The 17197-nt window shown below is 47.0% G+C and overlaps 1 protein-coding gene across 1 annotated transcript in view; it reads right to left on the bottom strand.

Moving 5' to 3' along the window:
- The window catches only part of virma (vir like m6A methyltransferase associated), a 30949-nt gene that overhangs the window by 694 nt on the left and 13058 nt on the right, over positions 1 to 17197 (bottom strand). Inside the window, exons 11-24 of the mRNA XM_061217605.1 lie at positions 16301 to 16383; positions 15590 to 15683; positions 14292 to 14836; positions 13083 to 13318; positions 12225 to 12480; positions 8610 to 8827; positions 7582 to 7714; positions 6763 to 6918; positions 5738 to 5898; positions 5547 to 5643; positions 4528 to 4694; positions 3096 to 3442; positions 2467 to 2613; positions 42 to 149 (exon numbers count right to left, since the gene is read on the bottom strand). Coding sequence (XP_061073589.1) covers positions 42 to 149; positions 2467 to 2613; positions 3096 to 3442; positions 4528 to 4694; positions 5547 to 5643; positions 5738 to 5898; positions 6763 to 6918; positions 7582 to 7714; positions 8610 to 8827; positions 12225 to 12480; positions 13083 to 13318; positions 14292 to 14836; positions 15590 to 15683; positions 16301 to 16383 — 2748 coding nt within the window. The remainder of the gene's footprint in view (positions 1 to 41; positions 150 to 2466; positions 2614 to 3095; positions 3443 to 4527; positions 4695 to 5546; positions 5644 to 5737; positions 5899 to 6762; positions 6919 to 7581; positions 7715 to 8609; positions 8828 to 12224; positions 12481 to 13082; positions 13319 to 14291; positions 14837 to 15589; positions 15684 to 16300; positions 16384 to 17197) is intronic.

Raw genomic sequence — 17197 nt, forward strand, 5'->3', positions numbered from 1 at the left:
GCTGCCTCCCCCCCCACCTCCTCCTCCTCCGCCGCCTCCACCACCTCCTCCTCCTCCTCCTCCACCTCCTGCTCCACCTCCGCTCAGCCACGACAGGCCTGTGCCCCGGCCCCGTGGGGCCCGGTCTCTGGGAGCGAGCCGGTAGCCACCTGTAAGGAGAGGACACGGGCTGTGAGAGGACCATACGAGCCAGGCCAGATGACTCACACCATAACGTGGCCTGAACTCACACGGAGCGCTCAGCTCACCGAGCATACGGCATGCGCTCAATGCAACTCGGACACTCGAATGCTTTCGTTTCCTAAAAATTTGGTTATACAAGGCTAAAGTTGAACCTCCCCGGAGGAAACACACGACGGCTACAGATGCAAGACAAAAATGATGTAAAGCATTGCTTTTTGCTCTCTGCTCTCAAACAGAATAACCTTGTAATCTTGAACATCAATCACAAAAAACTGCATCTGTGCAGCATACATTTGAACATTTACTTTAGCCATAAAACACTAAAAATACTAACATGTAGTACCGGCAATGTCCCACTGGTGGCGCTCCCAACTCACTCACTGAATGTATATAGGATCAGAGTCCTGTCATGAATGTCAATAACCTTATATCATGAACATATGAATAATATCTTGATCACAGTAACGATCACATGTATATCCCAATGGGTGTTTTTCAAAAGCACACTGAAATCGCATTTGGTCAAATGCCTTAATTTCTAAACCTGCGTCACTATGGCGTCCTCCATAGTGACGCCTCCGTTCTCATCACAAAGCCCTTACGGCCACGCTCGATTAAGGAAGTAAAAACATCGGCGAACACAATCGGCCCCTTCCAGCATGACACAGAGCCTAAGCCGCCCTGCCCAGTGTGAAAGAGTCGCTGTGGCAACCCTAATTAGCGGAATTGTACGAAGTGGCAGAGCGCAGGTGCAGGGCTGCCTCACTGCCTCGCTCCTGTGCCCAGCCTGCTCTGGTTTTTCCAGTTTCAGAAAGCGCCTTTCTCTGCGCACACCTGAAGGGCCTGGGGCCCTCGGCGAGCTCGCCAGGAACAAAGAGCTGTGGAGATGAGCTCGGCTGGGAGAGGAGGCCTCCCGACAAAAGGGCTCGCCGAAAGGCCGGGTGAAAAGTATTGTGGGAAAAACAGGAGGCGCAAACAAATGCCTCCCGATTCTACCAGCGCTGGACTGGGGAAAGGGGTGGGAGGCGCTTGGGTTTTGGGAAGTGCCTGCGGCTTGGTGGAGAGGTGAACCCAGGCCCCAGGTACACGCTAAGTGTAAGGAGCGGTTTTATATGGAATATGGAACTTCTGCACCTCCTCTTGGGTTGGTTTTAGCGCTGCTGAATCAAGAATCTATTCACATATAAAAATACATCATCAGCTAAAACTTCATGGACAGTTACATTTAATAATTCACATTTCTGTACAAAAAGAAAATCATGGAAGTGTTCAGGTTTTTTCTCCCTCGAAAGGACCATAGGTAGTGTAAACTTCCAGCTAATCTATTCGAGCTGCTTTCCACGGAAAAGTGAGTCTGGTGAGGCTGAGGTGTTCTGGACGGTTTCCAAATGTCACCTCAGTACGCCTCTCTCCGAGAGACAGCTTGAACTGAATGTGCTAAAAAATGATACTGTAATAATGTGAGGGACTAATTACATGTTCAGAGAGGGTGAAATGAGAGGCATCCACAGCCACATTCCTTTCAATGGCAGAATAGCATTGAACTCGGGAACATGAGCTTAACAGTAAGCTATGCCACCAATTCAAGCACTTTTCACCTCAAGGTCCTTTTCCCAAAAAACAAACAAACAAAAAAATATATATATACATAAAATACGCACTGCACACTGTTGATAAAGAAATGTAAATATTTGTGAAAATGAATCTTTTCTCAAGATTTAACCCGAGTCGAATAAATGTCACTGCATGACAGTTGTGTGGAGCCAAGTGATTACACGAAGAACAAGAATTCTGTCAGCACATTGCGAAAATAAGACGGAGTTCTAACAAATAGAATTCATTTTTCAACGCATTTGGCCCTTCAGTGAGCAAGTGAAAAAGTAAAAGGGCAATATTCAGTGTTCAGCTATCAATGCAATCAGACACTGAAACACTGTAAGGTAAGGCTTGTAAGGCTGCCAAAACCTTTGACAATATATATGAGCACTTTATCTGAGCACTTTATTTGAGCAGGCTGGTCCTTGATTTTACTTTACTTAAGTATCTGAGTACATTTAAGGAGCAAGGGAAAGGGTTTCCGATTATTGTGCTGTATTTCAACACTTTCTGAATACAGCGTTCACCTGAAATATTTGCAAATATTGTATATATTGCACCATTAACACAGCACTTACCATAAATGCATATTCAAATAACATTACGTAAAACTAATTAAATTAACAAATGTACAAATAAAAAATGGTCATTAAAATAGCTTAGCTGTGGTGTCGGGGGGGTGGTTACCTGCAGGGGGCTGTCTGGAGGGAAGTGGTCCTCTGGCGAAGTTGCTCTGTCCTCCCCTCGCCTCGCTGTACGTCCCCCGGTGTGTGACGGGCGTGACCTGGGCGTTCCAGCTGGACCCACGCCCACCCTCCCGCCGGTTGTAGTTTCCTGAAACACAGACAGCGCAGCGGTCAGTGGAGACCTGACATGGCGACAGACCAGACAGGGGTCAGACATGTAGCTAATTGTTTTGCATACTTTCCTACTCTTTACTGACATTGCCTGATGTATTGGGGCCTATAAAATACTTCCGAAAAGTGCAAACCCCGCCTTCTGGTCCTCTTGGTTTGGCTCAATTGCACCAGGCAAGATCAATCAAGCACAGAAAAGTCTTTGAATCCGAAACAATTACATATTCAATAATATTGCACATACTTATATTTGTAAATCCCAATTATATCGCGTTTCTCATTTGCGGGGGCAGGTCTCGGAGCGGTTTACAGCAAAGCAAAAGAAAAAAAGGCAAAAAATATATATATATTATTCAAGGAAGGCCTGTCAGAAAAACAAAAGACAGTTGACCCAAGACTGGTAATTACGTGATGGCAGTGAGTCATGTCACTTGATGGCGGTGCGCTCCACAGACTTACCGGAGAGCAGGACGCCCTTGGGGGCCGGCGGGGTGAAGAAGCGGGTCTGGCTGTGGAAGGCTCCTCGCCCGCCCCGGTTCCCGGTGAACAGCCCCCGCGTGGGCACCTTGGGGGAGCCCTTGGGCACACGCTTGGGCTGCAGCAGCCCCACGGGGGGCCCGATGTCCTTGAACTCGGCCGCCACGAAGTCGTCCACGTGCATGGAGGGCGGCCGGCTGGTGTTCTGCTTGCGCTGCCGGAAGATGTCGTGCGGGCGGCACAGCTGGCCGAAGGCCCCCCGGCCCCGGCCCCGCGGCAGGGGCATGGTGTGCGCGCGCTTCGCCGGCTCCACGTACTCGGACTTCCCGCTGTGGGGGGGAGGGGGGGCGACAGCGTGAGGCCCTGGGGTCCCACAGCTTCTACATCTCACTTAGGCACACAGGCTGGACTGAATAGCGGCTTGTGGTAGAAACAGGGCGGCCTGTAGCGTAGTGGTTAAGGTAAATGACTGGGACACGCAAGGTCGGTGGTTCGAATCCCGGTGTAGCCACAATAAGATCCGCACAGCCATTGGGCCCTTGGGCAAGGCCCTTAACCCTGCATTGCTCCAGGGGAGGATTGTCTCCTGCTTAGTCTAATCAACTGTACGTCTCTCTGGATAAGAGCGTCTGCCAAATGCCAGCAATGTAATATAAATAAAATAAGTTAACCCCTTAGGGGCGGATGCGACCTGCAAGTTACATCTCTCTTAACAGACGGATGCGATGACGCCATTGTATTTGATCATATGACTGTCTTGCAACACACATGACCCTTGAAATGCAATGAGATTCCTAGGCCTTTCTATGGGGTTTTTATAGGGCGCCTTAGTCCATAATGGGTTTACCCAAAAGGGAAAACATCAAATGCTTCTTGGCTTTTTCGTTCCTGTTTGTAGAAAGGTTGAGATGATTCCATATGCTGGACTGACAGTACCCATATAGATGCCACTCTTGGCATTTTAAGACATGTTGGAGTCTTTGTTTGCCATTTCTCTCTTAATAAATCTATGTCTTACAACTAAAGGCCTAAAGCAACCAGAGCAAGATTGAAGTTGACTGGTGATGTGAGGTGCTATAAACTTGTTTTATTTTAGTTCACTGCCCGTTTCAAATTTTAAACAAGAAATATGTAGCAGTTTGATGAGGCCTCAACACCGGCACACTTTATCAATTCAAAAATAAATATTAAAAATACTTTATACTTCATTTACACACACAACGCAAATACACAAAAGTACAAAACAGCCTTAAGGGTGCATATATTACCAACAGTGGATAGTGACAGGAAAGGAGACTGTGTGGCAACATTACAACTTATTCACAAGCAGATTTGTGAAGGAAGCGGTGTTGTAAATGATGTAGCCCTGTGCCTGTGTGGATGTAGCAGACAGCAGCGCTCTCTGTGGGCATACCTGGACGTGATGAAGGTTTCGTGTTTGTGCTTGCCCAGTTTGAAGCCCTTGGGGGCCTTGGTGTGTCCGGGAGAGGAGGGCTCGGTCAGGAAGGAGCGCTCCAGCTCGGCCTTCAGGTCCAGGTCTGGGCAGCACTCCTCTGCCAGCCCCACCAGGTCCACCTTAACCTACACACGCAGAGTGCAGTGTACCATCAGTGCATGTACACACACGACCACAGGCAAACACACACACAGCCACATTCGAACACATGCGCGCGCACACACGACTACAGGCAAACACACACACAGCCACATGGGAACACGCACGACTACAGGCAAACACACACACGGCTGCATGGAAACACACACGACTACAGGCAAACACACACACAGCCACATGGGAACACGCACGACTACAGGCAAACACACACACGGCCGCATGGGAACACGCACGACTACAGGCAAACACACACATGGCCACATGGGAACACACACAACTACAGGCAAACACACACACGGCTGCATGCGAACGCACGCACACACGACTACAGGCAAACACACACATGGCAGCATGCGAACACACGCACACACGACTACAGGCAAACACACACATGGCCGCATGGGAACACGCACGACTACTGGCAAACACACACATGACAGCATGCAAACACACGCACACACGACTACAGGCAAACACACACATGGCCGCATGGGAACACGCACGACTACAGGCAAACACACACATGGCCACATGGGAACACACACAACTACAGGCAAACACACACATGGCAGCATGCAAACACACGCACACACGACTACAGGCAAACACACACATGGCAGCATGCGAGAGAACACACACACGGCCACATTTGAACACACGCACACACAGGATCACAGGCAAACACACACAAGGCCGCACTCATGCTTGCATACGCGCACGCACGCACACACCACGCACACCCCCACACACACACTCACATGCAAACGCAAACACATATGCAAGTACAAACACACACACACACACACACTGCTGCTCACCATATCCAGGTCGGTGTCAATGTCCTCGGACTGGAAAGGTGAGAACCACAGGGCCTTGAGCTGGTCATCAAACACATCAGTGAGGACGTATACAGTCCTGTGGGAGAGTGGTTTTCAGTTAGCATTGTATATTTATATTATTCAATATTGACTTCACGGAAGATTAATGACCTTTGACCAGGTAAAGGTACCTGTGGTTGAACTGGGCCTGCAGGCTGTCGGGGGCTGGCAGAGTAGGCTCCACCTCCTGCTCTGGGAGTGGGGGTGTGTCCCCAGCGCTCTCCAGCATCTGCCTCAGCCCCACCACGTTCTCCAGAAGCGTCTCCAAGGACTCTTCTTCCTTGGAGTACTCCTGTAGTGACACACACACACACACAGACACAGACAGAAACAAACGCACACACACACACACACACACACACACACACACACACACACACAAATCAAATGCGCTGCTCAATACAGGTCTCTCTGCTGCCACTCAATACCAGTTCCAGTTAACACCATCACATTTTTTCAAACGCTTTAAAAGCCAAGAAAAACAAAACAAAAAAACAATACAATTGCATTTGCCATCTTCACTCATCCCAATGGAAAAAGTAACAGATGGTAAAGAGGAGGATCAAGCGTGTACAGAGACAAACCCAAGGCATACTTCACGTCAAAGGTCGCCGGACAGTTGAATAACACTGGAGATTGTCTTACTTCCAACCTTTTTAAAGCCCAGAAAAAAATACAAAAAATACATTTCCCTTTTCCCCTGGCTCAATCTTAGTCTATTATGAATTGATGTAAATTGTATTACAACACCTAAGTGTAAGACTGGCTTTGCCAAGCAATAACAGATCTATAAAAGCTATCTACCTTTATAAATGAAAGCAGATCATATTTGATATGTAGCAGTACAACAAGAGAGAAAATCTGCCTCAAATCATGAACCAATAATTATCATAAAAAAAGAAAGATTATAATAGCGTCAGAACATGTCATATGTGCAGAGAATGCAGTCTATATTGCAAACACTATTAATTATTTGTGGAAAGCAACTTTCTTTAAAATCAGTAATTGTCACACTTGTCACCCAGGGCAGTTAATGACTTAATTAAAAGGGTGGAAGATTGCTTTTTGTATTAACTTTTTATCCTTTAACCCAGTTTGCCCAGTGGGAGTGCTCTCGGTGACCCTGCCAGGGAGGTGAGGGGAGGGGGGCCCTTACCGCGATCTGCTTCTCCAGCTCGGGCAGCGGGTGCTCCAGGGAGTCGTCCTTCCACTGCAGCAGCTGCTTCATGTCTGCAGCGCTGAGGGCCAGAGAGCGGGAGGGGGCGCTGCAGTCCACCTCCATGGGGCTGGGCCCCTCGTCCCCACAGCAGCCCTGGGACACGCATACAGAGCCCCTTATACCACTAACACTCACAGCACACTGTACCATACACTCACAGAGCCCCCTTATACAGCACACTGTACCATACACTCAGAGCCCCCTTATACCACTAACACTCACAGCACACTGTAACATACACTCACAGAGCCCCCTTATACAGCACACTGTACCATACACTCAGAGCCCCCTTATACCACTAACACTCACAGCACACTGTACCATACACTCACAGAGCCCTCTTATACCACTAACACTCACAGCACACTGTACCATACACTCAGAGCCCCCTTATACCACTAACACTCACAGCACACTGTACCATACACTCACAGAGCCCTCTTATACCACTAACATTTACAGTATGCTGCATCTCTCACACACACAGAGGCATGCTTATAGCACTTTTACAGTTTACAGTATACTTTACCATACAGCACACACACACACACACACACACACACACACACACACACACACACACACACACACACACACACACACACACACACACACACACACACACACACACACACACACACACACACACACACACACACACACACACACACACACTAATGCCATCACAAGAGACCTCAAATTCAGTCAGCCAAATTGTTTCTCATTCCCCTTGATAAAGTTTGTAAAAACAGGTACCAGGGAGTCTGTGTTGAGGATCTGCCGCAGGAAGTCGAGCAGAGCGGACACAAGCTCAGCTGACTCTTTGTTGAAGGCAAAGATGACCCTTCTGAGCAGCGCACACACTGCCAACCCATGTTTCTTTAGGGCGCTGCCAGGCAACAGAGAGAGCAGAGGTTACTGGGGTCACTGCTGGGTCCTTAGCCAGACCTACTACATGATTCACATCCCAAATTAAAATGACACTGATCATAAACAAAGCCAGTTAAACAACCTCACAAAAAACAGTGTTGTTTTAAGACAAAGACAAACAATCTCTCAAAAACATGAATATCCCAGACAAAACAAACAATCTCAAAAATAACACAGGTTCAAGACAAAGTCAAAGGGAATTACTGAAACTACACAGATTTAAAACAATGACAAGACAGCTCTGAAAAGGATGCCAGACAAAGCCAATCAATCTCCGAAAGCTATACAGACACCTGAGGAAAACAAAGCCAGAGCATATCTCTGGCTCATAAGAGGAAGAAATGGCGCTGGAGATTGAGGCGGAGAGTGGAGGATTTACGGTCTCATTACATGCACCTCAACCAGCAGCCAAACCTCAGTGAAGCCCCAACAGCCGGAGGGTCTGGAGGAGTGTGTCAGTACGAGGGCCCTGTCTATGCAAGCAGGCCTTTTTATGTTTGCAGACTCACTACAGAGTAGTGCTCTGAATTTATAATTGGTAGACTGAAAAAAAACTAATATGCAACATGATATGAAAAAGTACTCAATAACAAAAAATAAGTAACTTAAATTAATGAATTATTTTAATGCCCATTACTAGCCATATATTTTATTCAAACCACTGTTAGTTGACTTTGCACATAATTCAAATTTAAGATCAAACTATTGGTTTAATGGTAAACTTCTCAAAAGTTTGAATATTCAGAACCCCATGCAGATGTTACACTCGGAGAACATGGTGAGAGCAGGCACAGCAGTGAGCACAAAGTCAGGGGTGAGAGGTGAGGGGTGAGGGGTGAGAGGTCAGAGCCTACCTTTTGAGGTGGAAGAAGCCGTACTCATGCTCGGTCAGGAACATCATGGTGCGGATGCACGTGAGCACCAGGGTGTAGCTGCTGTCGGGGTTCCCCAGCACCTCCAGCATGGCGTCGCACACCGCCGACAGCATCTCCCGCGACGGCAGCGCGTTGGCCAGCTGCTCGGCTTCCGACAGGGCCGAGTCCGAGGAGGTGCTCACCATCAGAGCAATGTCCTGAGGGGGAGAGGGACCCACATATTCACCGGAACCAGGACTAAATGTGTTTTTGAAAAGAGAAAAACTGGTGCAGATCCCTGAGAATTTTCAGTGCCAAATACAAATCAAATTGTACAATCAGACAAAAGAAAAAACTTGTGCTGACCACTGGTGAAATAGATGTTCATTTTAAAACAAGAATTTCAGAGGTTTCTTTAAATATACGTCGTTTTTCACATGTCATGGCTGGTGTTACCATAAGGTTAGGTACTATTTGCGAAGTCACAACAGGCAGTCCCCTTTAGTACAGGGTTAGTCTGGCTAATTAATCAAGATATACCTGGTTGACCCTTGAAAAAAGCGTGCAAATGTGTCATTAGCTGAGCTATGCTGCAGGTTTCCAAGGTATTTCCCCTCAAGCCCTTGCCTTCTTAACAAACATCAAGGCCCATTCATCTTGACCTCACCCAAAGAGAAGAACCAGGAAAAAAAATTTAACCACTGAAAAAAATGTGGAACCGGCTTTTCCTGCCCCGCTGAATCGCTGAAGGGGGGTGCCTCTGGAACTGGCGCTGTGAACGCGCTGGCAGAAGACCAAGCCCAATTTGGCATTCAGCCGGAGCCCACGCCACCGTGTCGCAACGCGCCGGAGCCACATAGCTCCTCAGGTGCCACGCCTCGATATCGAATGATACCGAGGATCACAGCGTACGCTGAAAATACACATTACTGCTCACCGCATTCACATCACGTTTCCAGATGCACAAGGAGAAACCGGTAACCACACCTCCATCGCTTCTCTTTTCATCGCAAAACACAAACAATTACACTGGGCATGTCTTCAAAGCAATCATTTAAACTAGAATGGTCTGAATGAAAACACTGGATACTGGCTCCAGGAAACGGCTCGAAAAAGTCAATTATGTTTCAAATGCACACCTATATGCAAATACAAATCTATATACTACATACAAATGCTGCTGCATTCCCCAGTGTTCTATGGTTGTCCAAGGTCTGACCAAAACCAGTCAGCTTTTTATTGTCCTACTTTAGGAGTAGGCAACCCTGGTCTAAGACTGGTAAAGAAGTTTCGGATATTTGTTTAAGCTTAACTGTGCAGCTTGATTGAGTCCAAGCCTGAATACTCAGAATACACTTTGTTCACTGCATTTTATAAAATGTATGTTGTTACTTTCGTTGTAATACATTTCCTCTCAATCCTATCAGCATCAATTCTGATCAGCACCTCATAGACAGAGACTTTATTTTGAACTGTAGGAACATGTGCCAAAGGAAACAAGGAAATTGTATTACAAGGTAATGTTTAAAAGATTGGAATGCTGCATTGAGTTTTTAATTTTAGCCAAACAATCAATAACAAAATACTCTAGAACAAGTGTTGCCTATCCCTGAATTAACCAAATAAGCTCCAGGACCAAAACCTGGGCTGCCAACCCCTGAATTAACCCACCAGCAATAGGGTTGCCTACCAAAATCACCACATATAATTTAGCACCTTTTGGGCAGCATGATTTTACAAGCTGAGCCATCAAGAGTAAACAGTTTTAGTGGTTTTTACTTGTATTCACTTCAGTCTGGGAAAGAGCAACTTATTTTTCAATTGTAACTTATTTTACAACAAGTCCTTCTTGCAATACAACTGTGATGAAGAGCATGCTAATGACACTCAATCTATTTAAAGCCGTCTCTTGCCAAACCTTTTGTATAACCTGAAAAGTGAATCATCAATTAGCTCAGGTTCCTGACTGAGGTCTTGAAGTTTAAGTAACAAATAATGGCAGGGATTAATCGCCAATGAAGTGGATGATCCAGATGAAAGAACAGCCACAGCTGGTTTGTAACCAAGCAATGACATACCACAAAATGCAGCCCACAGTTAACAGTTAAAAAATCCCTACAGCTGACATTATTACATTACATTACATTATTGGCATTTGGCAGAGCGACGTACAACAAAGTGCATATCCATAACCAGGGATAAGTTTGCTGAAAGACCCTAGACGGAAGTACAATTTGAACTGCTACCTGTACAACAAAGATAAGGACGAGGGCCAATTTTTTCCTTTTCTTTTTTTTTTTAAACAAGAAACAAACAAACAGAGCAAAAGTGACCAAAGTTAACTATCAAAACACTGCTTACCTAGCCAACTAAAAAATACCGATACACAAAGCAAGTCACAGAGACAACAATTAAGGTTTACAGGGAGGTAGGGAGGGATGGGGAGAGGTGCTGCTTGAAGAGGTGTGTCTTCAGCTTGCGTTTGAAGGTAGGGAGAGATTCTACAGTTCTGAGCTCAACGGGGAGTTCGTTCCACCACCGTGGAGCCAGAACAGACAGCATGACTGAGGTTCCAAACATACCCAGTTAACTTTCCCATTACTACCTTCTAGGCTGAGGTTTGGAATCACAGAGAAATGTAGATACAGTTTGCTCCCTACTTTGAAGAAAGTAGCGCACACAAACAAATGTTTGGTTTCTGGAATGGTCGAAATTCCAACGCACTAGATAGTGTAGCAACTGAAAGGAAGATATTTGTTAGTTTCGTTAAACAGCACAATTCTTTTCTGCACTTAAGAGTGGTTTCTAGTAGCAAATTGCAACACTAGCGAGTAATGGCTGCTGAAAATGGGGCTTTGCAACCACATGTAAAGATTGAAAATTGTACTTTTTGACATGATTACAATGTCTTGGCTGTATTTCTTAAAATCAATTTAATGGGACCTTGGTGAATAAAAGTATCACATTTCTCAACTTTTGAACGATACTGTATAGAATGGATTTGGAATATTATACAGCATTATTTAGGTAGGTCAACCAACCCTTATCTGTGTTACACTAATGTCCATTAACTTCATCCTTTGACTAAAATAATAAGTCAATAGAACAATAAAAGTCAAAATGTTATTGACTTGCTTGACAAAGGAAAACCAAAAGTTTTTTTATTTTTTTATTATATCAAACACCCATATTATGTGAAAAAGTAATTGCCTTCTTAAACTTATTAACAGGTTGCACCACCTTTATTATTTGTATTTATTTAATTACACAAATGTATCTATTTTATCCATCTCAACCACAGCTAGCTTAATCTTCTCTATCTGAACTATCTTCCTCAGATTCACTTTGTATGGAGTCATGAGATTCAAAATTCCCAAAATTCCAGGAAAATTGCTCAGAATTTCAGAAAGTTCCTGGAAAATTCCCTCCGTTTTCAACTCCCACTGAACCCCGATACATTTACATGTCATTTTGGTTAACACTCTGATCCATAGTAACTAGTTTAGATCTAGCTGACCATTCTACTGCACTGGTACCCTGCTAGCTCCGGTTTGGCAGCAGTTGTTGGTAACCCTGGTGGGCGTGTGGCTCAGGTGTGTGGGAGGGTGAGTATACCTGGTCGCACAGGGACTGGAAGAAGGAGGCCACGAGCTCGCCGCAGTGCTGCTGGTGCAGGTTGCTGTCTGTAGGGGGCAGCAGCAGGGACACAAGGCAGGGAAAGAGCTCGGCCAGCTTCTCGTCCCCACGGCTGGCCCCGCTCAGCAGGTGCAGGGCGGCCACCTTGCAGGCCCGGTGGGAGGCCAGGGAGTCCAGCAGGGCGAGGAGCCGTGCCGTCTGGCCCGAATACGTCCGCTCCTTCCCCTCGGGCGGCCTGCGGGAGAGCAGGGCCACAGCGCCGGGTGAGTCAAAAGTCCCAAAAACGCTGTGCACATGACTAGACTGGGTTTCTAACCTGCGGTAGTAGAATGGCTGTAATGGGTGTCAGTGTGGCATGTATGTCATGTGGGTCAGTGTATGTGTGTATGTGTGTGCGCATGTGTGTAAATGTGTGTGTGTGCGCGTGTGAGTCCTGCTGGTTAGTGTGTAAATGTGCGTGTGTGTGTGCGTGTGTGTGTGCGTGTGCATCTGCGGGTGTGTGTATGTGTGTGTGTGTATGTGTGTGTGTGTGTGTGTGTGCGTGTGTGTGTGTGGGTGTGTGCGGGTGTGTGAGTCCTGCGGGTCAGTGTGTAAATGTGCGTGTGTGTGCGCGTGTGTGTGTGTGCGTGTGTGCGCGCGTGTGTGTGGGTGTGTGTGTGCGCGTATGTGTGTGTGTGTGTGTGTGTGCGCGTGTGTGTGTGTACATGTGTGTGTGTGTGGGGGGGGGGGGTGTATGTGTGTGTGCGTGTGCGTGTGTCTGTAATGTGTGTGTGCGTGTCTGTAACGGGTGTGTGAGCACATGCGTGTCTGTAATGTGTGTGTGTGCACGTGTCTTACGGCTGCAGCTCCTCCAGCAGCAGGTCCAGCAGGGTGCTCATGATGAGCAGGGCGGTGGGCGAGGCCAGGTCGCTCAGCTGCACGCACACGCGCCGCAGCATGGCCAGCAGGGGGTGGCAGCTGGTGCCGCTGACCGAGCGCATGATGTCCTGCAGCACGCGGGCCTGCCCGTGCAGGTGCATGCTCCACAGCTTCCGCGTGTTCAACGCCACCGCCACATCCTGCGCCGCGATCACCTGCAAACAGGAGCGCCAACACAACATGGCACATAAACAAGACTTAGCAGGGGTTTACAAATCCATGAGGTTGATGGGCAACCAAGAACCAAGACCAATAGCAGAAGACCAATGAGTCTCATCAGTACCTAATAAAGTGGTCCCTGACAGTATAGCATATTCTATGCAATGGGTCTGGGTTGGGATTAGCACTATTTCTGGAATCTCCATTTCAATTCATTTCCTGCATTGACTGAATACGATTGAAATAGACCTCAACCACGCAATGTGTACCAACTTAAAATACATCTAATTTTCATATTTGAGTGATAACACAAATTGTATCTACATGTTCATTAACAGCTGTGCTTGACAGGTCAGGTTACCTCCTCTCCACTCATTCACATTCACAGTGGCAAAAATCATTAAATTTACTGAAAATCTCAATGTTTTTAACCTCTCATTGGCTATGTTCATTCTCAATTTTTGTGAGTGACAACCGTATTCATTTTCAAGAGTGAATGCTGTTCTGTACTGTACACACTGCTGTATGGTATGGTAACACGAGTCAGTCCCCTAATGAGATCCCGGGACAGGTGTAAATATCGTCTGTAACCTTAACAACGTTTAGTACAGAGCAATATGGTGACTTCGATGGCATATTGGAACCGATGGGGTTGACAACCGGATTTAGCTGCAGTGTGAATGTAGCCATTATTTCTCAGGGTGAAGTTTACACCTGAGGCAGTGAGCTCTCATTGTTGCTCTGAGTGAAGGTTACACCTGCAGCAGAGATCTCTCATTGTTGCTCTGAGTGAAGGTTACACCTGCAGCAGAGATCTCTCATTGTTGCTCTGAGTGAAGGTTACACCTGCAGCAGAGATCTCTCATTGTTGCTCAGAGTGAAGTTTACACCAGTAGCAGTGAGCTCTCATTGTTGCTCAGAGTGAAGTTTACACCTGTAACAGTGACCTAGTGAAGGGTCCAGGCCTACCTGTGTGGTCTGCAGGGGCAGCGGGAGTGGCAGGAGCTCGGAGAGGAGGGCCAGCCCGGAGAAGAAGCCCTCGGGGGCCTTGAGCACGGAGGAGAGCACCTCCTTCAGCATCAGGGACCAGGTGTTGTTGGCCAGCGTCTCCTCGGTGTCGGTCACCTGCTCGTTGACGCCCTGCGTGAAGGTGAGCAGGATGTCCACCACGTGGTTCTGCACGCGCTGCTCGTCGGGGTCCAGGCGGCCCGAGGGCGGGGCCGAGCACAGGATCATGTGCAGGGCCACCAGGGCGGAGGGCACGCGCGTGTCCTTGAACTGGAAGGCCCCGCCGCGCAGCAGCTCCGTCAGCATGCAGCGGAGGAGCTGCAGCGTGCCGCAGGCGGCCGACAGCACCATCACCCGCTGCAGCGTGGGGCCCGCGCTGCCGTGGAGCCGCCAGGGCTGAAGCAGCAGCGCCGTCAGCTTCTGCAGCACCTTCACCAGCGTGTCCAGGCCCTCGGCCGAGAACAGCTGGATCACCGCCAGGTTCCACTTCAGGTCCTTCTGGTGGCCTGCGGGCAGGCCACGCGCAGAGGTCACGCTTAACACGCATGCACACGCATGCACATGTGCATACACACACACATACACACACACACACACTCATGCATACATACACACACAAACACTCACTCATACATACATACCCACACACACACCACTCATACACAATCACACACTCATGCATACACGCACGCACGCACGCACGCACGCACGCACGCACGCACGCACGCACGCACGCACGCACGCACGCACGCACGCACACACACACACACATACATACCCACACATACACCACTCACACACAATCACACACTCATGCATGGATACAGACACATACAACATGCACACACAGAAGTCACACTTAACCATAATTTATCCAGGTAGGTCAACAATGAACTCGCTTTATCAGCCAACATAGACACACACACACACACTTACCATTCACATGATCTCATGAGTTCTCATTCTACATAAATGCAGGTCATATATTACCCATACACATTGGCCACATAATGTTGACATAAATCACCGTCACCATAGTCATAAGTCACTTTTCAAAAGGCCTAATGATAGATTATATATTATATAAAGGCCTTCTGAATAACTGCACTATAGGCCTAAGTCTTTACAAAAAGAGACAAGTATGTGCACCATTAACAGCAGCTGAACAGTGAACAGAGCTCTTCAGAAATTCCGGGACACTGCTCATTTTAAGAAACATTAGAACATTAGAAGAGCCCTTTGGGGCGGGGTGGAGGTACCTTCGGCGGAGTGGGGTGGGCAGGCGATATGGCAGAGGACTCGGAGCGCAGTGATGAGCCCCGCACCTTCTTGAGTTATCAAGTTCTCCATATTCTGGGGACACAAATATTGCTTTGTTTTGTTTTGTGCTGCTATGAATTCCTAATGTACTGGAACACAACTAAAAAAACAGTTCAAAAAAACAGTGCAAGTTCAGTCATCATTAATAGTGACTCCCCAAAAGAGTGCATTAAAATCCAGTGAAACCTGCGTGCCAGTCAAAGATGAGGACAAATGTTGATTGAGTTCAGACCACAGTGTACTTTGGCTGCATTAAATATCTGAAAATTTAATTACTACTGGCAGTGCAAAGGCTTAACAGCTTTCATGTTCTGGAGAGTTCAGGCATTAAACTGAACAGGCTTGCTCTGCAGAGAAAAATGAACTGCAGAAAAGAGTAGTGATGCTCCAGGCAACCTAATGAACAGGGCTCGGATCACTGTATGTTCTGAAGCTTGTAGCAGCATGCTGTAATCTGACTGGCTGCACTGGCTGCAGGGCATTTTGGGACCTCTGTACGCATCCCAATAATTCAAAGGTATGATGTTAACGTGGAGAGACGGCAAGTCATTTGACTGCTGTGAGCTACTATAACCCAAGCCAGTGTGGGGGCTTAATTCTCATGACCTTAAAGGAGAGGGCGGTTCAGGCCTGCCTGAGGTTTCACTCACCTGTTTGATGTAGTCGATCAGACTGGGGATGCAGTTTATCTCAAAACGCAGCTTCTCCAGGGGCTCGAGCCATTTGCTGAGCTCTGAAAGATGGAAGCACACACCTGCCTCAGTAAGGCTGGACTGACGCCACGCCAGATTACGCCAAAATCCCTTTTTTCTGGTGATTTACACTCAGCAATATCAAAACCTCGTGTGTGTTATTATTACCAAAGGGGACAGATCTCCTAATCACATGCTCCCTTAAATCCTGATCCAACAGTAGGGTTAGATTTTTTAAAGGATGTCCATTGGTTTAACCAATAAAACACAGGAATGAGGTTTAAAACTATGCAACGCCAGTGTTTTCCTGACTTGCATGTTTGTGACCTTCAAAGTCCTTCTGGGTTCCAATAAAACATTCTTATATATCTAACAGAAAAGCTGATAGTGTGTTGGCAAGGTTATATTGTTTCCAAAAATCCTGGCTCCTGAAGCAAAGAGGTGTCATTGTGCCACACAATGTGTGGACGTAAATATAAAGCTGAGATTAATGGTGAGAAAATAAACCACACAAGCAGCACATATTTCATTTAGAGAAATTAAAGGAAAACACCAACTTTTTGGGAAACGTACCTTTTTTCCGTCAGACTTAGACGAGATGTTCGATTTTATTTTCATTTTTGCGCATTCACTGGCTCAGTTTCCATGTCAGCATAACGTGTTAGCTTAGCATAAAGACTTGAAGCCTATAGGAGTTTGTAGCCTACCACCTTCAAAGTGAATAAATACACCTTACAGCAACTTATTTACACAAGGCATCATGTGTATTTGAAATACGTTCGGGAAATGCTTCAAAATGCATTACTACAACTGCTGGGTGGCTCATCCTGTCAAGGCAATGATCTAGTGTATGGA

The sequence above is a fragment of the Conger conger genome, chromosome 1 (genome assembly GCF_963514075.1).
Source record: "Conger conger chromosome 1, fConCon1.1, whole genome shotgun sequence".
NCBI lineage: Eukaryota > Metazoa > Chordata > Actinopteri > Anguilliformes > Congridae > Conger > Conger conger.